General features: G+C 45.8%; 1 protein-coding gene across 1 annotated transcript in view; it reads left to right on the forward strand.

Moving 5' to 3' along the window:
• The window catches only part of SPTB (spectrin beta, erythrocytic), a 191124-nt gene that overhangs the window by 108504 nt on the left and 54698 nt on the right, over nt 1–27922 (forward strand). Inside the window, exons 3-15 of the mRNA XM_060175718.1 lie at nt 8454–8605; nt 10691–10864; nt 11861–11952; nt 12706–12786; nt 13103–13218; nt 13586–13698; nt 15561–15748; nt 17907–18024; nt 19130–19288; nt 20558–20860; nt 21574–21724; nt 23288–24158; nt 25595–25732. Coding sequence (XP_060031701.1) covers nt 8454–8605; nt 10691–10864; nt 11861–11952; nt 12706–12786; nt 13103–13218; nt 13586–13698; nt 15561–15748; nt 17907–18024; nt 19130–19288; nt 20558–20860; nt 21574–21724; nt 23288–24158; nt 25595–25732 — 2656 coding nt within the window. The remainder of the gene's footprint in view (nt 1–8453; nt 8606–10690; nt 10865–11860; nt 11953–12705; nt 12787–13102; nt 13219–13585; nt 13699–15560; nt 15749–17906; nt 18025–19129; nt 19289–20557; nt 20861–21573; nt 21725–23287; nt 24159–25594; nt 25733–27922) is intronic.

Raw genomic sequence — 27922 nt, forward strand, 5'->3', positions numbered from 1 at the left:
ACCAGACATCACTCTGGTACATTTGCTGCCAGGGATTGAACTCGAGGCCTTATGCTTGAGAATCCAATGCTTTATTTACTCTGTCACCTCCCGGACCACTAAACCAAATTTCTTTATGGGGTGCAGAAAGGAGTTCTGGCTTCTATAATTGCTTTTCCAATAGACATGTTCATTGGCAAGTTAATCCATACCCCCAGCCTTTTTCTATCTTTCCCTACTGATCAAACTTTTTTTTTTATCATTACTGATTGGATAAGTGAAAGAGTGACATGGTTAACTTTCACTTTAATTCTTTGATTTTGAATATGAAAAAAAATTCAGACACAATAAAAGTGGAGATAAAAGTATAATGAGTCATCACCTATTAATACACTTAACAACTGTTATGTTAGCATTTCACCACCTTTGCCCGCCCATTTTGGTAGATAGAGTACTTTTATAATAAATTGATATTCATCGTAACATTTTATCCCCATCTCTGAAAAACAAGAACACTTCCCAGCTACCTTAATACTACAATTAAACCTAATAAAGTGAACAGTTATTCCATAATATAATCTAACACCCACTCAATGCTCAAATTGTCCCTATTGTCTCAAAATTTTATTTTATGATTTATTTATTGATACAGACTAAGGTTCATGTATTAAATTTCATGTGTAATTTTAAATTTGCACTTTAAACATTTTTATTTATTTATGGGATAGAGAGAGCTTTAGTTTGGCACATGCAATGCTAGGGACCAGATGCATGCAAGTCAGCTAGCCTACCCACTGCATAACCTCCCAGGTTGTGTTAATTTGTACTTTTATAATGAATAACTCAGGCAACTATTAATACATTTAAGAGATATTTATTATTTTTCTGTTTATTCTTTGTTCACCTTCCTATATCCATTTTGCTATTGGGTTGTTGAAATTTTTCCTTTTTAACATATGTCCTTTATCTTTTGGGTAAATGAGCCCTCTGCTGTGTGAAGGGCAAATATCCTTCCTCATGTTTGATTTTGCTGATATTTTATTTTATACCATATAACATTTTTTAAAATGTGGTTGAACTTTTTCATTTTAAGGCTTTTACATAATATTTAGAAGGCACTTTCCTATACCAGCACAGAAACATTCTGTCATATTTATTTTGTTTTTTTTTTTTTTTGGCTTTCCAAAGAGATGGCTGATATTTATTGTTTTTTATTTAATTTTTTATTTATAAAAAGGAAACATTGACTAAACCATAGAAGAAGAGGGGTACATCTTCACACAATTCCCACCACCAGAACTCTGTATCCCATCCCCTCCCCTGATAGCTTTCCTATTCTTTATCCCTCTGGGAGTATGGACCCAAGGTCATTGTGGGATGCAGAAAGTGGAAGGTCTGGCTTCTGTAATTGCTTCTCCGCTGAACATGGGCGTTGACAGGCTGATCCATATTCTCAGCCTGTCTCTCTCTTTCCCTACTGGGGAAGGGCTCTGGGGAATCGGAGTCCCAGGACACATTGGTGGGGTTGTCTGTCCAGGGAAGTCTGGTCGGCAGCATATTAGCATCTGGAACACTATCCAGAGAATCCCTGGTCACAAACTGCTGTTTTTTGGAGCTCACGCCAGCCACTGCTTGCAAGTCGTCATCTTGGCTCCGCCCCCTGGTTTTGTCTTCTCTCATTAATTCTTTTTTTTAAATATCTTTTTTTTAATATTTTATTTTATTTATTTATTCCCTTTTGTTGCCCTTGTTGTTTTATTGTTGTAGTTATTATTGTTGTTGTCGTCGTTGTTGGATAGGACAGAGAGAAATGGAGAGAGGAGGGGAAGACAGAGAGGAGGAGAGAAAGATAAGACACCTGCAGACCTGCTTCACCGCCTGTGAAGCGACTCCCCTGCAGGTGGGGAGCCGGGGTTCGAACCAGGATCCTTATGCCGGTCCTTGTGCTTTGCGCCACCTGCGCTTAACCCGCTGCGCTACAGCCCGACTCCCCTCTCATTAATTCTTATCAGAGATGAAATGTATCTTGGGGTATGAGAAATTAATTTAACTTATTTTTCCTTTTGGTGGTCATGCAGTCTTCTTATAACACTTTACCCAACAATCCTTCTTTGTCCTTCATATTTGAAATGCCATCTTTATCAGATATTAAATGCTTATATATACTTGGAACTATTCTGTCTTATTGCTGAATCTGCTTATTCATATATTAGTACTACCCATTATTTTATTTTATTTTATTATTTATAAAAAGGAGACATTGACAAAACCATAGGATAAGAGGGGTACAACTCCACACAATTCCCACCACCAGAACTCCATATCCCCTCCCCTGAGAGCTTTCCTAGTCTTTATCCCTCTGGGAATATGGACCCAAGGTCCTTGTGGGATGCAGAAGGTGGAAGGTCTGGCTTCTGTAATTGCTTCCCCGCTGAACGTGGGCGTTGACAGGTCCATCCGTACTCCCAGCCTGTCTCTCTCTTTCCCTAGTAGGGTGGGGCTCACCCAGTTTTTTATTATCATAACTTCGTGCTATGCTTTAATACTTGATAGGAAAAATGAAACATCTGGGAAGACTGATCATCCTATATCACCCTTCTTTGACTCCCCCCACCCTCTTCCTTCTAAATTTCCATAGCTGTTTTTTGTTGATTTTTCCAATGATTTTTTTCTAGCTGGCTGTCTCCCCCCTCAAACTGAAAGTATATACTATCAATATATTTGAAATGATACTAAAGGTGAGTTGAAGGAAGTCTTTATGATAGTGAGTTTCCCCATTACGAAACTAAATTTGTTCACATTTTTTTCATTTGTTCACATTTGTCCACATTTTTGTCTAGATCCTTGGAAGATATTCTTCCTATTTTGTGCACACCGCTTTTTAAATTTAGGCTAAAACAGTTTTGCCTTTTTATTATCCTTGCGGTAGTATAAATTTCTACTTCAGGAAACCATCCTGCCTCACCTTCCGTTGTTCCTTTTGCCTTTCAAACTAAATCTAAACTTTGTGGCTTCATTTAAGGCCTTCCATATGCAGTTTAAAACCTCTTTTCCACACATTTTATTCTCACCTGAAATGACTGGGTAGCCTCTGAGTAAGCTTTGTTCTTTTATCCCTTTCTCTGTCTGTGTGCTTTGTGTCTCTTTGACTCCCCTTTACCTCAGCCCCTCCAAAGTGGTTTTCCTCAGAAACTCCCCCACCACTTGAATTAAACATGATATTTCAGTTCTTTGACCCCCCCTGGTTGTTTATGGTATGTATCTTTTCTCTGGTAAGAATGCAGTATTGCCTTGTGGTGGCTTTTGTATTGTTGATTTGGGCTGTTATTTGCCTCTGGTGTGCTTGCAGAATTACCTGTAAGTTTGTGTCTTGTTTCCTCAACTGTGAAGCTCTTAAGGAAAGGAGCTAGCCTAGTGCTTGCAGAAACATTGAGGATAGGTCTCTGCACACAGAACATTAATAGTAGGAGTAGGGGCTGGAGTAGATAGCATAAAGGTTATGCAAAGAGACCTTCATGCCTGGGGTTCTGAAATCCTAGCCTCAATCCCCCATACCATCATTAAGTCAGAACTGATCTGTGCTCTGGTAAAAAATAAATAAAATAAAGTAAAATAAAATAAAATCTGTCACAGTTAACAGTTACAGCAGGTTTTCCATAGGCCAGCTTCTGTTTTCATCACTTTCTATAAATGAACTCACTTATAAATGAATACATGTTTCAAGTCTGAATATTAGGGGTTATTTGACCTCAAACACTACCCAGTTAGCAACTCAGCTGGCTGGTCTCATAGGACAGGGAGCTTTCTCGTGGTGATCTCACCCTTAGTTATTAGGGTTTGAGAGGAAAAAAAAGAAACCCATTCTTGGGAAGACTGGTTACCCATACCACCCTTCTTTTCTTCCTCCTCCTCCTCCTCTCCTTCTTCCACCTGCCACCACATCCTCCTCTAAGGATGCTCAGAGCCTGAAAAGGGAAGAGTGAGAACAAGATGAGGATACAGAAGTCCTGAGCTTGGTGTGAGCATTGACAGAAGTGTTTTCTTTTTTCTTGCCATGAGGGTTATAACTGGAGCTTGGTGCCTGTACAGTGACTCCATTGCTCCCAACAGCCATTTTTCTCTTTCTCCCTCCTTTCCTTTCTCCCCCCCCCCCTTTTTTTATTTGATAGGACAAAAAAATTAGGAGGAAATGGGAGGGGGGAGAGAGAGAGAAAGAGAGGCAGAGAGATACTTGCAGTGCTGCTTCACCACTGGTGAAGCTTTTCCCTAACAGATGAGATCAGGGGTTTGAACCTGGGTCCTTGCATCTGGTGACATATGTGCTCAACCAGGTGTACCACAGCCAATACCCTACTAGAGTGTTTTTTGGGTTTCCAGTGGCTGTGAGTCAGGTCATGATGACAGGCCTCTGGTAGACCTTAAAAGGCCTCATATGACAGGGGATCCCTGCAAGGTAGCTCACTGCCTTTGGGAACAACAGGCCCCTGAACTGCCTCTGTGACCGGTCTATGCCACCAAGATTTTCAGTCTGGCCATCTCTGGGCCACCCACTGGGCCACCTACCTCTCTTGCACTGGGAAGGTTCCCGATGAGCAGTGAGCGCTTGGCCCACTCTGGGAGTGAGCCTGCTGAGCTTGCAGATATGGAGCCTGAGTGAAGGAGCTGAAATTCATCCCCAGCCCTGGGCCTTTTCTCCCCTCATGATCATCATCAGCCTCTCAGAATCTTTTCCATGTCTCAGTGGCACAAAGTGTCTGAGGATGCTGAGGATTCTGGGCAATTCCCCCCAAGCCTTTGAGTAAAAAGCTGCCAGAAGGCTTCAACACTTTGGAGTCTCAGAAGCATCATTTGCATGTTGAACGTGGGGGAGATTTAAGGGTGATTTATGATGCATCTGCACTAATGCACATCACAGCCAGCAGCCTAGAATAGAGCCCATGTCCCCAGTCAGAAGTACAACCTTACCCTTTGCCACACACAGAGAATCGACATCTCAGCACCTGTGTAATGAAATTTGTAGATTCTTAAAACAGAAAAAAGGAGGACTTTAGCCTTTTGAGATGACTTCTTCTAAAGAGGCTAAAAGGTTTAGCTCTGTGCTCAGAGCACAGCTGCTTAAGGGGACTAGTTAGTCACTTAAGAGACCAAACTGGCTATGAGGGAAGAAACTGTGGGGCTGAGACTGATTCTGAACAAATGCCATCATGTTCCTTCATCAAACTTCACTTGTGAGGGGCTGGATGATGGTGCAGCTGATAGAGAACTACATGCTATAGTGTGTGAGGACCTGGGTTCAAACCTCTAGTCCTCACCTGCAGAGGGGAAAGCTTAAAGTGCTGAAGCAAGTACTACAGGTCTCTCTCTCTCTCTCTCTCTCTCTCTCTCTCATTCACCCTTCCCTACTGATTTCTATTTCTATTCAATAAATAAGTAAATAAAATTTTTAAAAACCCTTCACTTGTGCTTTACAAAGCAGCTTTTTCAATCATGACCGTTTAACTTGTTACTAATTTAAAAAAAGAAAAAAGAGCAAGGCCACTTTCCCCATAAAGTGCTCAGAGATCCAGAATGAATAAATATCTTTTGATGTTCATACTTGTAGTTGGTAGTAGTATTTTTCCACTTCTTGCGAGCATAGTTTTTCTCTGACTGCCTTAGATATCTCTGTAGCTATAGCACACCTCACATGTATAATACAGCCCTGTGCCTCCAGACTCAGGGGTAGGAGCTGCCTTCCCCATCCCTGAGTTCTCCACCTCCACCCAGAGCCTGGCATCTAGTGGTTGTAGAGTCAACATTTGCTGAATGAATGAATATGTGAATAAAGGGTCTGAGTTCCTAACTCTAAAATAGCCGTGCAGTGGGATGCAGTTTGATGCTGCAAGCCTCAGGAACTGCCAGGACTATACCCTTGAGACCTTGCTGGCTGGGCTCCTTTTGTTGTTGTTGTTAAATCAGGTATTTAATAATTTAAGAAGTCTGCCCTCCTACGGTTTGGGCTTGGTTGAGGGCACATTTTGCCTGCTCCCACAGTGCTGGCATTCCCTCTCAGCGGGGCAGCTCTGAGTCTGTCTGGCTGTGACCAAACCCATACACACCCTCCCCAGGGAAACTCCATGACCCTCAAGTCCAACCACACTGCCAGGTCAGCTTCCACTTGGGATCTTTACCCAGAGTACCCACAAGCCATAACCAGAAATATTTATTGAACCAAGTGGAGAAAGACTTCATTTCTTCTCTCTCCTCTTCCTTTGTCCTTGTAATTTCTTTTTTTTTAAATTTATTTATTTATAAAATGGAAACACTGACAAGACCATAGGATAGGAGAGGTACAATTCCCACCACCAGAGCTCCATATCCCATCCCCTCCCCTGATAGCTTTCCTATTCTTTAACCCTCTGGGAGTATGGACCCATGGTCATTGTGGGATACAGAAGGTGGAAGGACTGGCTTCTGTAATTGCTTCCCCGTTGAACATGGGCATTGACAGATTGATCCACACTCCCAGCCTCTCTCTCTTTCCCTAGTGGGGAAGGGCTCTGAGGAAGCAGAGCTGCAGAGCTCCAGGACACATTAGTGGAGTCATCTGTCCAGGGAAGTCCAGCTGGCATCATGGTAGTATCTGGAAGCTGGTAGCTGAAAAAGAGTTAACATATAAAGCCATACAAATTGTTCACTAATCATGAACCTAAAAGCTGGAATAGTGCAGATGAAGATTTGGGGTCTCCGTTTTGGAATGTACCTGTAATTTCAGCTACTTTTCCATCTCTCTTGCCCTTGCCCAGTCTTTCCCATTCTCTGTGCTATGCCAGCCTCTTGTCCTCTCTCTAGTAGCTTGTTCAAGTTTCCCAGGCCTAATATCACAAGCAGTCTATATTTATTTGTACAAAAGTACTAAGAGGTACAGACAGTGAAGGCCAGAAATCTGGTTTGGGCTAATGCTGTCTAAAAGTGGTGGTGGGAGAGGGCCCCCCCCTCCCGTCAGCATCTTAGGTCTGAAAATCAGCACCCCTATTTACCATTTCTGGAGCTGAGAGAGAGTCTGCAGAAGGCCCTCAGCTTTATTTCACATTTGCACCAACCTAGCACAGTCCTGTCACAGATAGGAGCTGGACAAGAGTTGTACAGTCAGCCATGTGGAGCAACTGTGGAGCCCAGCTGTGTGCTAGGCTGCAGGTCTCAGGGAGGAGGAGATGGGACCCAGACAGGCTCTCCTGGACTCAAGGAACCTAGTTTTCTGGGATCTCAGGAACTTCCAGGAGCAGATTCTGAAAAGACAGAAGACTTGGGAGTCAGGCTGTAGAGCAGAGGGTTAAGCGCAAGTGGCGCAAAGCACAAGGACTGGCATAAGGATCCCGGTTCGAGCTCCGGCTCCCCACCTGCAGGGGAGTCGCTTCACAGGTGGTGAAGCAGGTCTGTAGGTGTCTATCTTTCTCTCCTCCTCTCTGTCTTCCCCTCCTCTCTCCATTTCTCTCTGTCCTATCCAACAACAACAACAACAATAATAACTACAACAATAAAACAACAAGGGCAACAAAGGGAATAAATAAATAAAATAAATATTAAAAAATAAAATAAAATAAAAAGACTTGCAGATACAGATAAGAATTGCACACCAGAGAGATCTGACCTAGGGGAGATGTCAGCAGAAGCACCATTTCCACAGATTACACAGTGAAACTCCTCCAACTTGCATGCCTAAGCCCTCAGAGGTGGCAGGTTTGATCTCTGGCACCATCCTGTGCCAGAACTAAGCAGTGCTCTGACTCTTTCTCTCTCTCTCCCGCCCTCTCTCCTTCTCTCCCTCTCTCCCCTCCTCTGAAATTCTCTCTCTTTGAATAAGTAAATAAATGGATCTTTAAAAATTATACTTGCACCAAAATAAAAGACTCTGAGGTCGGGGGGAGGGTTCAGGTCCTGGAGCATCATGGCAGAGGAGGACCTAGAGTGGGTTTAATTGTTATGTGGAAAACTGAGAAATGTTACACATGTACAAACTACTGTATTTTACTATTGATGTTTTACTATTGTAAAACATTAATCCCCCTCCATAAAGAAAAAAAAAAAAAAAACTAAAGGAGGGAGAGTTAAGTGAAGGAGTTTGTCTGCGCTGAATGGCCAAGAGAGAGCATTCCAGGCAGAGGGAGTATTCACTGGGTGTATGGGTGGGTGAACCTGGTGTTGAGATCTGAGCTCACTGGCATAGTGGTACAGAGCACTGGGAAAGCAGGTAGCTTGATTAAGGGTGTCGTTAATTCTTTATTGTTCCAGCTCTGATAGCACAAGACCTGTGTTGCCCAAAGGCTACAAATCACAACTGCTTCTGGGAAGGGGGTGGGATAGAGATGTTGTCCTCCTCTGCCAGGGATGGGGCAGGACCCCGGGATAAGGTAAAGCCATTCAGTCCCATGTCACATTGCTTGGGGGCCCTGCTAAGCTTAGACACCTCACCCAGGGCTTTTCTCCCCACACAGATGAACGGGAAGTTGTTCAGAAGAAGACCTTCACGAAGTGGGTGAACTCACATCTGGCTCGAGTGTCCTGCCGCATCACCGACCTCTACAAGGATCTGCGGGATGGACGGATGCTCATCAAGCTGCTGGAGGTGCTCTCTGGAGAGATGCTGGTAAAGTCCCTGAGCCCAGTGACTAGGGAAGAAAGACTAGGAATATAGCTCCTCACTTTTCTTCTAGGAGGTTTCAGTACTTAACGGCATTCGTAAGTGTCCATACAGCTGGCTGGGTCCTTTGACCTCTTCCCAGAATTCCTCTTCCCGGCCACTCTCACACCTTCATGCTTCTGTGGACTTTCTCCAGTTTGAGTCTGGGCATCTTGGGTCAGCCACTTCTTTCTCCTCCTTAGTTGGGTTGTATCGATTCCATTACCCAGCTAGATATTTTGCATTCTTCTTGGAACCAAGAAGGAAATGTGGAAGATATTTCCCCATGTGTCCTATAACTCCTTTAAAAATTATATCTTATTTATTATTTGATAGAGACAGAGAGAAATTGAGAGGAGAGGGGAGATAGAGAGGGAAAGAAACAGATACCTACAGCCCTGCTTCACCACCTGTGGAGCTTTCCCTTTGCAGCTGGTGACCAGGGGCTTGAACCTGGGTCTTTGCACACTATAATGTGTGCGCTCAACCAGGTGCACCACCACCTGGCCCCTGTTCTATAACTTCTTCAAGTGGATGTTAATCATACACCTCTTGGTTGTAAACTGCGTAGCAGTCATGCTGCCTGTGTCAGAATTACTAGGTTAAGTTCCATGGTTTGCTAGGTGATTTCCTTTGTGACCTAGGACCTAGCCAGCAGGACTGTCTTTGCCTCTTTGTACAAAATAGGGAAGACCCTCAGAATCTTAGTGTCTCTATGAAAAAACAAAAAACAAAAAAGTACCATGTTCTTTATTTTTTTAAACAGGACAGAGAGAAATTGAGAGGGGAGAGGGAGATAGGGAGAAAGAGAGATACCCGCAGGCCTATGTCATATTTGTGAAGTTTCTCCCCTGCAGGTGGGAAATGGGAGCTTGACCCCTAATCTTTGCACACGCAACACATGCACTCAACCGAATGTACCACCACGCATCCCCTATAATTATGTATTACCAGGAGAATTATTTGTTTGTTCGTTTGCTTGCTTGCTTGTTTTACCAGAGTAATGCACAGCCCTAGCTTATGGAAGTGCTAGGGATTGAACCTGGGACTTCAGAACCTCAGGCATGAAAGTCTTTTTGCATAGCCATTATGCTGTCTCCTCAACCCTACCATGTTCTTCTGTTGTTATCTTTTTAACTTTAAAGCTCAAGTTTTGTCTGTTACTCAGCATTGAAATCCCACGATGTAAGGTTCCAGTAGGTACCCTTCAGATGATGCAATTACTCTTCTTAATGGTCTTCTTGAGCTTGGGCTGGGCTCCTTCTGAGGATAAGGAAGGAGGACATTAGAGATTATCTGATTCTTAGAAATGTACCTGGTTCACATTGTAAATGCCCAATTATCTGGTGTGTTTACATTTGAATGCAGTATATTATCCACTCAGAAGGCTTTGTTAAGACACCCATCCCCTTTCTTCCCCCCCCCCCCCCACACACCACTAATGATACCCAATGCAGAGCTCTAGATAGAGGGAAGGATCCTCTGAACCTTGTTAGAAGCATTTTATTGGGTTGAAAAGTGTGGAGGAAGGCCAGTCAGATAGCCCTCTCGGATCATATGCTGCTTTGCTATGTGGGCAACCCAGGTTCAAGCCTGACTTCCACTGTATTGTAAGAAGTATCAGTGATATAGTCTCTTTCCTTCTTTCTTCTCTGTCTGTATCTTTAAAAAAGTACCAAAAAGAAGACAAGTGCTAGCACACCTGGTTGAGTGCACATTTTTTGCTTAGCCATTATACTGCCTCCTCTGCCCGAGTACACATTTTTATAGTGCACAAGGATCTGGGTTCAAGCCCACTGTTCCCAGCTGCATGGGGAAAGCTTCACAAGTGGTGAAACAGTACAGCAATTGTCTCTCTCTCTCTCTCTCTCTCTCTCTCTCTCCCTCTTCCCTTTTTATTTCTCTCTGTCTCTATCCAATAAATAAATATAAATTGGGGCTGGCGACTGGCATGAAGGGCAAATGTTGATGATAGGAGCACAGCCAGATTGCAACCACCTCTAGGCTGACTGGAGGTCCCTTCATGCTCACGGGGGCCACTTCTGTTCCCAGCCGAAGCCCACAAAGGGAAAGATGCGCATCCACTGCCTGGAGAACGTGGACAAGGCCCTGCAGTTCCTCAAGGAGCAGCGTGTGCACCTGGAGAACATGGGGTCCCATGACATTGTGGACGGCAACCACCGTCTGGTCCTGGGCCTCATCTGGACCATCATCCTCCGCTTCCAGGTGGGTTGTCAGGGCAGAAGGAGTGGAGATAGCTTCTCAGAACCAGGCAGGGCCCAGGGGCTTATGCAACAATGAGTGAATGTGTGTTCATTTATATTCCAAGGGACTAGAATCTAGGGGACCTGTCCATAGGACAAAGCTTATAGGAAGGGGACTGACTGTCCCCAGTGTCACCTAATTGCCGATGCTCAGGGTGAGCCCTTTCATTAGTAGATGCTAGAAATTATGAGGCAGCAGCTAGAAATTATTAGCTGGGATGAGCTCTGATGAAAGATATCCTCGTTCCCTTCTCTACATGTGTCACTTCTTTATGTTGTTTCTGAAATCATTTGAGCACTGAAGATCTGCTCTTATGTTTCTGATCTATAACTTTTCCCTCCCAACCCTGACATTCAAGTTGCAGGTATTTGAGAAGGACATTGAAAAAGCATGAGGGGAAGAAACAGAACCTTTACCTGCTGCTTTGGGAATAGAAAGAATAGGAGGAATAGGAAATTGTAGACAGGGGAATAAAAGCACACAGCTCAGACACTGCAGCGTTCAGCTGAGTGATCTTGGATGCCCAGCCTCACTCTCATGGGTGCTTAAGTTAACAGTGAAAAATAACAAAACTGTGGAGAATGAAAAGGCAAGAGGAGCTACTAATCAAAATACAATACCTGCCAATACCCTTGTTGTTTCATATCCTTGCAGGGTGTTGAACCTCCCAGGGAGGAATCAGAGCATCTTATTTATTCTCAGCACCTCGTTAGAGCTCGGGAGTTTGAACCACTGCCTCTGGCAGGAGGAAGCTGTCCCTTTGTCTTTGCAACAGGCCAGGCAGGGAGGCAGGCCACTTGGACAAAGAAAGGGCCACAGGGTGTGGTGTTTCCACTGTAGGCAGGGTCACTCAGAGGGATGGCTGCAGAAGAGGAAAGAGTGGGCAAGTCTCTCAGAGAGAGCAGGAAGTCACAATCCAGACAGAGACCTCATTCTTCTCCCTCTAATCGCCTGCAGATTCAGGACATTGTTGTCCAAACTCAGGAAGGTCGTGAGACACGTTCGGCCAAGGATGCATTGCTGCTATGGTGTCAGATGAAGACAGCAGGGTATGTCCTGGGAACCAGTCACTTCCTTGTTCTCCATAATCCCCCTCCCACCCTGAGTCCAACCCCCCATGGCCCCCTAGTATGGCCATCAACATCCAGAGCTGTAGTATCTTTGGTGAAATTGATGCAAAGTCTGTTCTGACCTGATCCTTTGAGGCCTGGAACACTTAGGGAGAAATAAACCTGGAATGGGCTTCTTTTCTTTAAGATTTAAAACAAATATTTATTTATTTATTTATTTATTCCCTTTTGTCAGTCACCCTTGTTGTTTTTGATGTCGTTATTGTTGTTGTTATTTGTTGTTGTTGGATAGGACAGAGAGAAATAGAGAAAAGAGGGGAAGACAGAGAGAGGGAGAGAAAGATAGACACCTGCAGACCTGCTTCACCGCTTGTGAAGCGACTCCCTTGCAGGCGGGGAGCTGGAGGTTTGAACCGGAATCCTCATACCAGTCCTGGCGCTTTGTGCCACCTGCGCTTTACCCCCTGCACTACCACCCCACTCACTGGGCTTCTTTTCCAAAGTTGCCTAGAGTCAGACAGTGAGGTCTGTTGGTTGTACGAGTCTCTTGAATCCACCTTATGGGGGAGCATCTTTTGATTTAATGGCTACCCTTAAGTTCTAGCAGCTTGAAAAGACAGAAGTTCATTCATCTCCTGCTTGGTTCTTGTTCCATATATTTGTTTGAGGCCCTTGAGAATCCCTGCCTTGGTTCTTAATGTTTCTTTTGCATTCTTTCGCATTCTCATGCAGTTACCCCCATGTCAATGTCACCAACTTCACCTCTAGCTGGAAGGATGGCCTGGCCTTTAATGCCCTAATACACAAACACCGGTAAGAGGGTGGAGAGGGCTGTGGACAGGACTTCTGGGGGGTGTGGGATACATAACGTGCAGGCTACCACTATTCAAGCTTGACAGGAATGCGACCTCTCCTTTCAGCCTCAGCATCCCTGCTCCCCTTATGCCCCCTCCCTGCTGCTTCTGTCCATGTGCTGGCACTCCCAGCTGCCTGCTCCTCTGCTTCCCCTCCTCCCGCAGGCAGGCTGCCTCCCTGCATCTGCCCCAGTGCCTTTGCTTCATGTCAGGGTGTCTCCTGTTGGTGGGGCCACCAGAGTCACTAGCTTTGAACCATTGGGCTTTGTCCCCAGGCCTGACCTGATCGACTTTGACAAATTGAAGGACTCGAATGCCCGGCACAACCTAGAGCATGCCTTCGATGTGGCTGAGCGTCAGCTGGGCATCATCCCTCTCCTTGACCCCGAAGGTGAGCCTGCACCCACTCCAGACCACAAGACTCCCGAATAGTCCAGGTCACGCACCAGGCAAGCTGTGGGCATGGCAAGGAAGGAGACAGTGACCAGACCAGGGTTCTGCTCCAGGCTTGCTCGTCAGGCCCATATTGGTTCCTAACACCTGGCCTGACCTGTTTAGGTGTCCACTGTCATTTTGGGAACATTCTTTGTTCCTCCTCCTTCTGTGGCCCTAATGTGAATTTCATCCTCTCACTGAGATCACAGGCCCATTGCTCTTTCATTCTGCCCTCTCTGCTTTACTCTGCCTGTAATTAAATTTCCTGCTAGAACAATATGGCTTCTGGCTTGGTCCTGAGACTATGTTCTTCCTTCCTGCAGATGTCTTCACAGAAAACCCCGATGAGAAATCCATCATTACCTACGTGGTAGCATTTTACCACTACTTCTCCAAGATGAAAGTGCTGGCAGTGGAGGGCAAGCGTGTCGGCAAGGTACAGAGCTGTTTTGTAACCAGCGTGCCACCTTCTTTGCCACACCCAGGCATTGGCTGGGAGGTTACAGTTCCATTCAGAGAGGTTATTATCTAGGTTTAAACTGTGGTGAGGCTTGAATACCCTCCACCAACTTCCTTGGAAGCTGACTATTGCCAAGTTAAAACACTCCCAAACTGAATTGAAAATAGTTAGATGTTTTTGCAATGTTGTTTAAAAAAAAAAAAAAATCATTCTTTGGCTTTTGGTAGTTCTGGGAACTGAACCTGGGAGCTCAGAGACTCAGGCATGGAAGTCAGTTTGCATAACCATTATGCTACCTTCCCAGCCCTTTGTTTTGTTTTGTTTGCTAGAGCACTACTCAACTCTTTTTTTTCTTTACCAGAGCAATGATCAGTTCTGGTTTGTGGTGCAGGCAGTGGGGGTGGGTGGGGGTGAATTGAACCTGGGACTTTGGAACCTCAGGCATGATAGTCTCTTTGCATAACCATTATGCTATCTACCCCCTGAACTCTTGTTAATGGTAAGTATAGGGGATTATGTTAAAGCCCCCCCCCCCCCCACTGATGGTTTGTTCTCAAGGAGGTCAAGACCTGCAACTCTGAGCCTGCCTTTCACCTGAGACTTATGTCTCATGAATGTTTTCAGGGGAATAAGACAGGCTTCTGTTTGGTTGGTTTATTGTGACTATAGGCCTCTTAGTTTCCCATTAAGCCCATTCCACTTACAGATTTTTGGGCTGGAATTTTTTTTCCTGCTGGGACTTTAACTCCTCAAAGGGAGGGGTCATTTCTCATCCATTTTTGTGTAGCTGGTGCTTGTAAAAACAGTGCCTCAATTCCACTTATTTATTTACTTATTTATTGCCAGTAAAGTTATGGCTGGGGTTCAGTTCCTACACAATAAATTCACTGCTCCCAGCAGCCATTTCCCTCAACCCAACTTCGTTCCTTTCCTTGGTTTGATAGAAGAGAGAAAAACTGAGAAGGAATGAGAGACTAGAAGGAGAGTTAGGGGGCTGGGTGGTAGTGAAGCAGGTTAAGCTCACATGGCATGAAGGACAAGGATCATCTCAAGGATCCCAGTTTGAGCCCCTGGCTCCCCACCTGCAGGCAGTGAAGCAGCTCTGCGGATGTCTTTCTCTCCTCCTCTCTCTCTTCCCCTTCTTTCTCGATTTCTCTCTGTCCAATACAACAACAATGACAGCAATAACTACAATAATAGAACCAACAACAATGACAAACAACAAGGGCAACAAAAGGGAAAAAATGCCCTCCAGGAGCAATGGATTTTATAGTGTAGGCACCGAGTCCCAGTGATAACCCTGGAGGAGGACAAAAATAATAATAAAAGGAGAGTTAAAAGGAAACACCTGCAGCACTGCTTCATCAGTTGTGAAGCTTCCCCTCTGCAAATGGAGATCAGGGACTTGAACCTAGATCCTTGTGCATGATAATGTGTGTGCTCAAGTGGGTGCACCACTGCCCAGCCTCCTAATATACATATAAAAAGGATAAACAAAACATCTTAGATGATCCTAGAGGGGCCAGTGTCCTGACACAGCAAGCTGACTAAACTTTCAGGGAACTGGGGGTGGGGTCAGTTTCGGGGGCTGCAGTAACCCAAGCAAAGCTAATCCCACCTGATGTTGCCAGTGCATGGTAGGGGGCAGGACCCACCCACTTTCAGTCCACTGGTCCACCTTAGCAACAGTCTTGGTTTTAGACTGCAAACCCAACATGGAGCACACTAGGTTTGAGAGCAGGAGTGCTCTGTTTCAGGGACACCACCTTGGCCGGTAGCCTCGTTGGCATCATCACCCAACGAGTGAGAAGAAACTAATGAAGTGATTGTTCCTCTAGGTAATTGATCATGCCATAGAGACCGAGAAGATGATTGAAAAGTACAGTGGGTTGGCCTCAGACCTGCTCACCTGGATTGAGCAGACCATCACGGTCCTCAACAGCCGCAAGTTTGCCAACTCCTTGACTGGCGTTCAGCAGCAGCTACAGGCCTTCAGCACCTACCGTACCGTGGAGAAGCCACCCAAGTAAGGGCCCTGGCTTGGGAGGGGATGGTGGTGGTTGCCTGTGTCTGAGATAACTGCCAAAAGGGAAAGCCATATGAAGCCCACCTGCTCTTCATATCCTAGTGGTTAGAGAACTTCACCTCTGTCACCTCCTTCCTCCCTGCCTTGCCTCCCTGCTCCCAAATCATCAGCCTATATATAAAGAACAGCTATTATAAGTAACCCTGTCTCCTAGCCAGAAAAAGTCACTTCCGGGATCCTTGAGGGGACACAGGAATGAAATCTTGGGCTTTGGAGTCTCTTCAAAAAACCTCTATTTCAAGGTTCCTCTCTCATCCATGCACTTAGCTGCAGGTTTGTTTTCTGATCATGCCCCCGATGTTCTCAGTCCCAGAGCTCTCTGAGAGGCCCTGCTGATCACCAAGTGCATCCTTCTTATTCTCTCCCCTGTCTGCCAGTGCTCATGAGCAGAGCACTTAGCCTGACTCCTGGGGCTTCTGCTCCACCCCAGTGTATGCAGGGCCTGTCTGCTCATACATAGATACACACAATTACACACATCCAACACACAAACAGGGCATGCCAGATTGCCTGTTGTTAAGTTGTCCAGCTTTCCTGAAAGGGTTTCTGTCTCTTCAGTGGTAGGTACCCTCTGCCTTGTTCCCCCACCCCTTCTCGTCACACTCTTCATTCATGACTCTCAAAAAGGAAAGGTGAGATACAAAGCCTAGAATGTACTAAGTATCTGAATCCAGGTCTGACACTAACTCACCCTTAAAGCTCTAAATTCAACATAGATAACACCCTCTTCCATCCTCCCCCCAGCGAATCTGCTAGGCACTGCAAGGGACTGTTAATGGTGACTGTGTAGATGGTTCTTGGGGGCATGGTCTGAGCTCCCCAAGGGCCTGTGAGAACTCAGATCTATGAGACTGGCCTCAGGGAGGGAATTTTGCTTGCATGCTATGTCGAGGATGATTCCTGTTTTTTGTTGTTGTTTGTTTTTAATTCTAATTTTTCAAAAGAAATATTTGTTTATTTTTACCAGGGCACTGCTCAGCTCTGGCTCATAGCAGTGCCTGAGGTTGAGCCTGGGACCTTGAAGCCTCAAGTATAAAAGTCTGCATAACCACTATGCTGTCTCCTCAGCTCCACATGGAAGTTGAAAAAGTAGATAGTAGCGGGGGTTGTATTGTTAAATGGGAAACTGGGGAATGTTATGCATGTACAAACTATTGTATTTATTGTTGAATGTAAAACATTAATTCCCCAATAAAGAAATAAATTTAAAAAATAATAATAAAATAATAAATCCAATAGCTGGAATAAAAAGAGAAAAAGAAACAGTAGATAGATATTTGGGTACTTGCAGAAATGTGAAAGTGCCTGGTTGCCTGGATCTCAGATCCAGGTTCTACACATCTATTCTGTTGCCAGCTCTTATTTCCTACACCTGAAACCCAGCCCTCTCAGAAGCATCTGGCCTCAGATTCAGAGGTAGCACAATGGATACAGTGCTAGACTCTCAAGTATGAGGTCCTAAGTTCGGCTGCAGGTTTCACATGTGCCAGAGTGATGCTTTGGTTCTCTTCACCTTAGTAATGAATAAATAAAGAATTTGGCCTTTAGGATTTGTCAGGAAAGTGCATTTATTGGGGCTCAGGTCAAAGTTGCTTTCGTGCAATAGTTTCTATGTGGATAATGCTGCTTCTGAAGTTGTATTGATTCACTCAAAAAAAAAAAAAACTACAAAGCTAGTAGAAGTTCTCATTGCTTACAGAACATCAAAATTTTCTTTGTTTTTGAAGTGTTATTTATTTATTGTTGAACAGAGATAAATTGAGAGGGGATGGAGAGGTAGAGAGGGAAAAATACAGAGATATATTTATAGAAATGTTTCACCACTCGTGAAGCTTTCCCTATGCAGGTGGGAACCAGGGGCTTGAACCTAGGTCTGTGCGCATTGTAATACAAGTGCTTAATCAGGTGTGCCACATTCTGGCCCCTAAAAGTTTCTCTGTATTAACTGGTAAGACTTGATGACTGCAGAAATTACCAGACTATTGCAGATAACCTATGGGAACCAGTGATACAGAAGAGTTCCAGATTGACTTTAGGAAAAAAAAAAAATGACTGTGGGATGTAAACATTAATTTCCCTACCTCTGTGCTCTTGACAGGTTTCAGGAGAAGGGGAATCTGGAAGTCCTGCTTTTTACCATCCAGTCTCGAATGAGAGCCAACAATCAAAAAGTGTACACACCCCATGATGGGAAGCTGGTGTCTGACATCAACCGGGTACAGTAGCCTCTCCAATTACATGGGACCAGTGGGTCAGCTGAGTTCCTTATTAGGAGCAGCAATAGTCGTTTGACAGAGCTACAGGTCCTTTTATGTGGTGCTATTAATGACACAATAGGTTATTGGGGGGCATAATCTGAACTGAGTTCTGAAAGGTCAAACTCTGCCTACCATCTGTCAGTTCACCCCCTGCTCAGATATCTAGAGTCCATTTGGGGGGGCGTAGTTTATAGTATCTCTTCTATAGACCTTGTATTTGAGGCCAGGTAGTAGCACACCTGATTGAGCACATGTTACAATGTGCAAGGACCTGGGTTCAAGCACCCAGCCCCTACATGCAAGGGGAAAGCTTTGCAAGTGTTGCAGGGGTCTCTCTGTCTCTCTCCCTCTCTATCACCCCCTTCATTCTTTGTTTCTGGCTGTCTCTATCCAATAAATAAATAAAGATAAAAAAAAATTTTTTTTTAAACCCTGACTTTTTTGTTTAGGTTGGAATAATAACTACTATTTAAAGGGAAATATATATATATATATATATATATATATATATATAATTTGTTAATTTGTTTAGGATAGAGACAGAGAAATTGGGAGAGGAGGGGGAGAGGCTGAGGGAGTAGGAAGTGGAGAGACCCACAGCCCTGTTGCACTGTTTCGCTATTTATATAGTATCTCCCAGCAGATGGTAACCAAGAGCTCAGGCCTGGGTCCTTGTGCACTGTTTTGTGTGTGCTCTGTGAGGTGAACTGCCACCCGGCCCCCATACTAACCACTTGTAATAGAAGGGATATGCCTTACAATATTTTTGAGGTTTGGAGGCTTAACATCACCTGGAGTTCTAATAAAATGGAGGTAGCTTTTGATCATTAAGAATTTACTGAGTACTCATAGAGGTAACATGATTTTAGGCTGAGTGTCAGGGGCAAGTGTAGGGTAGCTGGGAGGTCAGGACCATTTGGCTGAGCCAGATTTGAAAGCCCAAAATTCTGCTGCTGAACTTGAATCTGGAAGTCTCACTCACTATGTCCACAGAGAGAGATGGAACCTCCAACTCCCAGGGGTTTCTCTTGTGCCCCAGTAACTCTCCCCGTGCCTTCTACAGGCCTGGGAAAGCCTGGAGGAAGCAGAATATCGCCGTGAACTGGCCCTCAGGAATGAACTCATTCGGCAGGAGAAGCTGGAGCAGCTGGCCCGACGCTTTGATCGAAAGGCAGCAATGAGAGAGACTTGGCTCAATGAAAACCAGCGCCTGGTGGCCCAGGTAAGGAGAGGCCATGTGTTTCGGTCTGGCAGGAAAGGAGAAGTGCTCTAGTACCCCCAGAACCAGAGCTGGCCTCTAAGCAATGGTGGGACAGGCCTCTCCACAGGCCTCACAGCCCTACTTCAGTGACTGGGTGGATGTAGGGTCACATCTGAGAAAGATCACTCCTGGTTTTATTAAGTCTTATTTTTAAAACAGTCTCACAATCCCCCAAGTGACTCTCAATGGGACGGAGGGTAGATAGCATAATGGTTATGCAAAACAGACTTTCATGCATGCCTGAGGCTCCAAAGTCCCAGGTTCAATCCCTCGCACCACCATAGGCCAGAGCTAAATAGTGCTCTGGTTAAAAAAAAAAAAAAAAAAAAAAGTGGCTCTCAATGTTGTTGTATGTCATCAACTCTAGCCTACAATGCTTCAGTTAATAGTAAACAATGCCCTCCAGCGGCCAGGGAGACAGCACAATGGTTATACAAAGGACTTTCATCCCTGAGGCTCTGAGGGCCCAGGTTCATTCCTGGGCACCATCATAAACCAGAGCTGAGCAGTTTTCTGGTCTCTTTCTCACTGTATCTTTCTCTATATACCTCTACATTAAACAGCTAAATGTTTCACAATACTATAATAAATAACGTGAGAGTTATAGAGATAAATAAATTACTTAATTAAAAACCATGTCCTCTGCTGACAATACAAAAACAGAGCACATCCTGTGTGTGTGACAGACATACCATTTGGACTCTGGTCTCTAGGATCATGCCACATTTCACTCACTAAAAACTGACCCCAGGGCTGATTCTCCACAAGAGCATCTATTTCTTCCCACCTGAGTCTTGGAAGCTAATTAAACTCCACCCTCAAAAACGGGAAAGCCAGTTGTCAGAAAGCATTGGCAAGCGAGTGCCCTCTGTAGCATGGGGGTGAGCCATCTGCTAACAGTGGCATCATTTCCAAGGGTGAGGCAGCCCCTTCCTGCCCAGAATCAGGCAAGTCCACCTGAGGCAGGCAGGTGAGTGCTGCCAGTAGACATAGAGAATGCCTACTGCCATTCTGTGGCACATTCAGTGAAATACTGAGTTTCTTTTAAAGGCTCTGGTGAGACATTAAGTCTTTGGAGCTTTGCTCTGCTAAGAAAATGAAAAAGATAGCAGAATCAGCTCCCAGGAATCAGCTTCAAGCAGTTGTTCTGAAGGGACCTGCTGTTTCTTCATGTTGGGTGCCAACCCACAGGAGGTTGACTGAGTGGCTGTCTCTCTCCTTATGGGGCAGGATAACTTCGGGTACGACCTGGCGGCTGTGGAGGCTGCCAAGAAGAAGCATGAGGCCATTGAGACAGACACGGCCGCTTATGAGGAGCGGGTGAGGGCCCTGGAGGACCTAGCTCAGGAGCTGGAGAAAGAGAATTACCATGACCAGAAGCGTATCACAGCCCGCAAGGACAATATCCTGCGCCTGTGGAACTACCTGCAAGAGCTGCTGAGGGCCCGGCGCCAGAGACTGGAGACCACACTGGCGCTGCAGAAGCTCTTCCAGGACATGCTGCACAGCATCGACTGGATGGACGAGATCAAGGTGGGCCCTGGGGGCTGCCCATGCCCCTCTGCCCCCAGCCTCCATTGTGAGCCTCAGTCAGACCTGCTTCCTAAGATGCCATCCAGCCAGTCATATCCAAATCAGAGTGAGGAAACTGGGGCAGCAACATCTGGCTACTTCTGCCTGGTAACTGCATGATTCTCTTGGTTCCAGACAGTCCATCAGCCCAGGTTCACTGTATCCCCAATGATCATGAAATCTCAGGTTCCTAGTAGCACAAATACCAACCTAGAGAGCCTAGAAGAGACAAGTATCAGTCAGGAGCATGGAGAATCAGGCTCTGAGTTGTCATGATTTGACTGCTTAGAATCCAGACCTCCCATATGAGGGACAGCCATGAAGTTGGAATCTTATCACCTTCCACTAAAGTAGTTCTCAATAAGAATACACATTATACTGAGCCTGTGTATCTTTCTAAAAAAAAAAAAAAAAAAAGTGGGCCCAGGCCTCAAATCTGGGCAGATGCTGGTGGATCATGTGCGGGACTTCCTAAGACACAGAGTAAGTGCTTCTGCTGGGAACTCCTGCTCTGCCGCTTCTCCACGCTGAGCAGCAGCCATTTCCAGATGCATCTGACCCAGCCTGGCCCAGAGACCATGCACACTCCCCTGGGGAGAGGTCTCTTCTCCGGGCAGGTAGAGATTCTCTTCACCTCTCCTCCTTCTTGCTACCCTGTCTGTCTACTTTGCCAGGCTCACCTCCTGTCTGCTGAATTTGGGAAGCACCTGTTGGAGGTCGAGGACTTGCTCCAGAAACACAAGTTGATGGAGGCTGACATTGCCATCCAAGGGGACAAAGTGAAGGCCATCACCGCAGCCACGTTGAAATTCACTGAGGAGAAAGGTGAGGCACAGATGTTTGCCCACGGGGGTCTCCGAAGCCAGAGACCCATCCCCTGGCTAGTATGCCATCACTCCAGTATAGATATATCTCTTTGAATCCTGCCTCTCTTATTAACTAATGATGCACAAAAGAAATTTGAGGAATAGCAGACATCTCCAGAGGGCAGGTAACTACTTTAGTGCTCTGTACCCAGAAGGTGTCTATAAGCACCAATATTGATCACTTTTTTTTCCCCAAAACCATTTTCCACGAAGCATAATAATCTCTAGTTCCATCAGTTTTGTCCCAAAGAACTTAATATCATCTTTTTTTGGTTGCAGAGTAGTATTCCATGATATATATATATATATATATATATATATATATATATATGTGTGTGTGTGTGTGTGTGTGTGTGTGTGTGTGTATGTGTATGTGTATGTATGTATGTATGTATGTATATATCATAACTTCTTTGTCTTGTCATCTGTCAGTGGGCATTTAGGTTGCTACTACTCTTTGGCTATTGTGAATAATGCAGTCATGAACAAAAGGATGCATATGTTCCTTTGAATTAGTATTTGTACGTACTTTGGATGAAATATCACTCTTCTTTCATCCTCTTTGCTAGTTCAAGTTACAGCAAAGACCATTTAAAAAGTCTAGCTTCAGTTCTTAAAAAGGGAATTCCACTGTCTCCATGAAAAATCATTTTGAAATCTAAGTCTAGATCTTAAAAAAAATGCCAAGGGCCGGGCAGTAGCGCAGCAGGTTAAGCACACATGTCGCAAAGCGCACTGACCAGCGTAAGGTTCCTGGTCGGAGCTCCTGGCTCCCCACCTGCAGAAGGGTTGCTTTACAAGTGATGCAGTAGGTCTGCAGGAGTCTGTCTTTCTCTCACCCTCTCTGTCTTCTCCTCCTCTGTCGATTTCTCTGTCCTGTCCAACAACAACAACAGCAGCAATAACAGCAATAACTATACTGGCAACAAGGACAACAAAAAATGGGAAAAAATAGACTCTAGGAGCAATGGATTCATAGTGCAGGCACCGAGCCCCAGTGATAAAATTAAGTCATGTTTTGCATTTCTTTAGTTTTGCTACCAGGGGTTTTTTGCCTACATGACATCAGTGCTCTTGGCAACCTTACCCCCCCCACCCTGTTTTTTTTTTTCTTTTACTGATAAAGACCAAGGAAAAATAGAGGGAGAGAGAAAGCGAGATACCTACAGCACTGCTCTATTACTCATGAAGTTTCCCTTCTGCAGATGGGAACCCAGGTCCTCGTGCATCGTAACTTGTGTGCTCTGCCAGGTGTGCTATTGCCTGGCCTTCTACAATGTGCATTTCTACTAAAAGATGATCCAATTTTTAATCTCCTTTGTTCCTGAAGTCTTAGTAAGAACTAATTATAAAGAACATGACTTGCTCTCTTAAAAAACTGAGACTACTACATCATCCAACCCTAAACCCCTATTGAGGTTGCAGTACCTAGATTGTATAGTACCAGTCTGACAGTGGATGTGAAACTTGTCCACAAACAAAGCTGTTGTCCCTTTTTGCCCTCTTCTTGCATTCTTCCCAGGGTACCAGCCTTGTGACCCCCAGGTCATCCAGGACCGTGTCAACCACCTAGAGCAGTGCTTTGGGGAGCTAAGCAACATGGCGGCTGGGCGCAAGGCCCAACTAGAGCAATCCAAGAAACTCTGGAAGTTTTTCTGGGAGATGGATGAGGCTGAGAGCTGGATCAAGGAGAAGGAACAGATCTACTCCTCACTGGATTATGGCAAGGACCTGACGAGCGTGCTCATCTTGCAGCGCAAGCACAAGGCTTTTGAGGATGAGCTCCGGGGGCTGGACGCCCACCTGAAGCAGATCTTCCAGGAGGCTGAGGACATGGTCGCACGCAAGCAGTTTGGACACCCACAAATTGAGGCCCGAATCAAGGAAGTGTCTGCCCAATGGGACCAGCTGAAGGAACTGGCTGCCTTTCGCAAGAAGAACCTCCAGGATGCTGAGAACTTCTTCCAGTTCCAGGGCGATGCGGATGACTTGAAGGCCTGGCTGCAAGATGCCCATCGCCTGCTGTCAGGTGAAGATGTGGGACAGGATGAGGGGGCCACACGGGCCCTGGAGAAGAAACACAAGGACTTCCTGGAAGAGCTGGAGGAGAGCCGCGCAGTGATGGAGCATCTGGAACAGCAGGCTCGGGACTTCCCACAAGAGTTTCGAGATTCCCCAGATGTGACTAATCGGCTGCAGACCCTCCGAGAGCTCTACCAGCAGGTGGTGGCCCAGGCAGACCTGCGTCGACAGAGGCTGCAGGATGCCCTAGACCTGTACACAGTGTTTGGGGAGACGGATGCATGTGAGCTGTGGATGGGTGAGAAGGAGAAATGGTTGGCCCAGATGGACATTCCGGACACGCTGGAGGACCTGGAGGTGGTGCAGCACAGGTCAGAGCTGACCCTTCTCTCCCTCTCCCTCTCCCTCTCCCTCTCCCTCTCCCTCTCCCTCTCCCTCTCCCTCTCCCTCTCCCTCTCCCTCTCCCTCTCCCTCTCCCTCTCTACCAGAACACCACTCAGTTCTGGCTTTTGGTGGTGCAGGGGACTGAACTTGGGACTTTGGAGCCTCAGGCATGAGAATCTCTTCATAATCATTATGCTCTCTACCCCCATGCAGAGCTGACCTTTCTCTTTCTGGTTTCCCCATACCATGCTGGCACCTGTTTCTGCCTGGTATGGCTAATCGCCTCTAGACCGGCAGGGGTCTTGTCCAAAAGCCATGAGATTTTTTTTTCCAGATGCCAGGCATTGGGAGTCACAAGTTCTAATATGACTCTGGTTCTGAGTGCTTCACCCCTGGAGCTTACCTCGGAGGGAGTCTCCCTAGTCCAGTGACTCAGTTACTTTTCCTGCTATAGCAGCCTCCATGTATATGAACTATACATGGAACCCCTGCCATATAGCCTAGAGAAAGTTGGAGCTGAGCTGTTGAAGGGTTAGGTAGAGGCTGGGATCTCCATCTGTTCTAGTTTTCTGTGCTCTGAGCCATGGAACCCTGAGCTGCCATAAAAACCAGTTTCTGAATAGGTGGTCTACAAGACCACTCTCATTTCCAGTATGCTGACTCTACTAGGACTCTGACATGGGGGCAGAGTGTGGACCCCCAATCCTTGTGGCATCCTAGCACCCTAAGTACAGAGCACAAGGAATTGAGGAAGAGGAGAGGCCACTCCCTTGAGCATGCCAAGATGGCCTGATGCTGACTCTGGAGGAACCCAGGCTCTTATAAGGGTCAGCTTGTAGGGTAGGGAGATAACATGGTTATACAAAAAATTTCTCATGCCTGAAGCTCTGAGGTTCCAGGTTCAGTCCCTGGCACCACCATAAACAGGAGTTGAATAGTCCTTTGTTAAATAAATAAATAAATAAATAAATAAGTCAGCTTTCATAACCATGCAATGCCTTCTCCTCCTATCCAGAGATGGAGCAAGTGGCTGGGGAGAATGTCCTTCAGGTCCAGGTGATAGTGGAACTAGGGTCCAAGAGTGACAGCTGGAGCAGTAGAGATATGTCAGTTGGTTTCATGACAGTTAATACCCACCAGCCACCGCTTTCTGCCCCTGTGCCTCTCTGGAGATCTAGTGGCCTCCCTGCTAAGTGACCAGCTCTTTCCTAGCCTGGCCCAGGAAATACTGAACTATGAAACTGGGTGCAAGAAGCAGAAAACACAATGTGTTGGCTTGTCTTTCCCTTTCTTCCCTCTTCCAATGTATTTAGGTAGTGGGGGGAGGGGCGGGGGGGAAGGCAAAAGCAAGAGCCTTGTGTTTTGCCTGTGGCAGTGAAGCACCTGCTGCTGCCTCCCCAGTCCTCATTTTCTGTCATTTCAGGTTTGACATCCTTGACCAGGAGATGAAGACTCTGATGGCTCAGATTGAAGGTGTGAACCAGGCTGCCAACAGCCTGGTGGAGAGCGGCCACCCACGCAGCGGGGAGGTGAAGCAGTACCAGGACCACCTAAACACCAGGTAGGGCTGGGGAGTGGGGCATCCCCCCACACACACACCTGACACACCCCTGGGGGTGTGGCCCAAAAGTCCAGATGCCTGCCCTGTCCTGCCAGGTCTGTGTTCTTAGCCCTGGCATCTTCCTTGGTCACAGCCCCCCCCCCCACACACACACACACACACACTGGAGCAGCAAGGAGGAGGGTCCCGTGTGAGGGGAGAGCTGGGTTTGCAGAGCTTGGATGCTGTGCCTGGAGGGCAGAGGTGGGACTGGGGGAGTTGGGTCCAGCAGTAGAGAGGGGAACATTCTGAATGCTTCTGTAATTAGAATCAGGCCATATGGTACCCAGGTCACATCACCCTGCCACCCCTCCCCCCAACATTCTTAGGCTGGGAAAATTGCTTTCTGAGAGCTCTTAAGTACTGTCCATAAAAGAAAGCTCCTGCCTGTGCCGAAGTGCAGCATCAGTAATGAGGCCAGCTTGAATCAAGAGGAGAATTAGCAAGAAGCCTCAAGCACGCTTCCATGGCTGGAACAAAAAGCAGGCCCTGAGGACACTTTGGAGAAGGAGGAGCTTGTAGTACAGGGGTGCATTTGGCCCATGAGCTCCTTGAAATCACTGAAGACAGAGCTTCCTGTCTCATTACTCTGGGCCCCTATACAAGATACCCCAAGCCACCACCTTCCACTGCCCTGTCTCTTTCCCCATTTTTGTGTCTAAGCTCTGCTCTGCCTGGGGGAGTCTGGGAGATGGGGTAGGAGAAGAAGGAGGTCACAACAGTGGAAACTCTGATAGAGTATTAAGGCCTGGCACAGGGAATCAGGCAGTGACTGCAGTGATTTGGTCCCAGGACAGGGTGAATTATCTTAGCATCCAGAGATGGGGAATGTTCTCTTCAAGAGAAGAGAACTCTAGGATAACTCAGCTTGAGCTCAGAATTTGTCAGCTATGCACCTTAACAGGAGATGGTCAGAGGATGCTGGGTTTTTCATGCACCATCCCGGTGACCTGTACCAAGGCATTTGCCATTCTTGGGTGACAGAAAATCTCAGGCTTAAAAGGATGACATGATTAGCATGAAAGCTGAAGGTTGCCTGGGAAATCATCTAGTCTATCTGTGTAACCCAAGCACCTTGGACCCCTGCATAAACACTTCTGGGACGGAGGGAATGCCATTCCTCACCTCTCCTCTCCCCACTGTCCCCTTGCCTCTGCTGGTTTCTTGCTGTCTTTGATTCTCTCTCTCTCTTTTTTTAAATTTCTTTATTGGGGAATTAATGTTTTACATTCAACAGTAAATACAATAGTTCCTATAAGCATAACATTTTCCAGTTTTCCATGTAACAATACAACCCCTACTAGGTCCTCTGTCATCCTTTTTAGACCTATATTATCCCCACCTAACCACCCCAGAGTCTTTTATTTTGGTGCAACATGCCAGTTCCAGTTCAGGTTCTACTTGTGTTTTCTCTTCTGATCTTGTTTTTCAGCTTCTGTCTGAGAGTGAGATCGTCCCATATGCATCCTTCTGTTTCTGACTTATTTCACATAACATGAATTTTTTCCAAGGTCTATCCAAGATCGGCTGGAAACAGTGAAGTCACCATTTTTAATAGCTGAGTAGTTTCCATTGTGTATATAGACCACAACTTGCTCAGCGACTCATCTGTTGTTGGACACCTGGGTTGCTTCCAGGTTTTGGCTATTACAAATTGTGCTGCTAAGAACATATGTGTACACAGGTCTTTTGGGATGGGTGTGTTGGATATATCCTTAGGAGAGGAATTGCAGGATCATAGGGTAGGTCCATTTCTAGCCTTCTGAGAGTTCTCCAGACTGTTCTCCACACAGGCTGGACCAACTGACATTCCCACCAGCAGTGTAGGAGGGTTCCTTTGACCCCACAACCTCTCCAGCATTTTCTGTTATTACCTTTTCTGATGTATGACATTCTCACAGAAGTGAAGTGGTATCTCATTGTTGTCTTCATTTGCATTTCTCTGACAACCAGAGACTTGGAGCATTTTTTCATGTGTTTCTCAGCCTTTTGATCTCGTCTGTGGTGAATATTCTGTCCATGTCCTCTCCCCATTTTTGGATGGGGTTATTTATATTCTTGTTTTTGACTTTGGCAAGCTCTTTATATATTTTGGTTATTAGCCTCTTGTCTGATGTATGGCATGTAAAGATCTTCTCCCATTCTGTGAGA

The sequence above is a fragment of the Erinaceus europaeus genome, chromosome 16, assembly GCF_950295315.1.
Source record: "Erinaceus europaeus chromosome 16, mEriEur2.1, whole genome shotgun sequence".
Lineage (NCBI taxonomy): Eukaryota > Metazoa > Chordata > Mammalia > Eulipotyphla > Erinaceidae > Erinaceus > Erinaceus europaeus.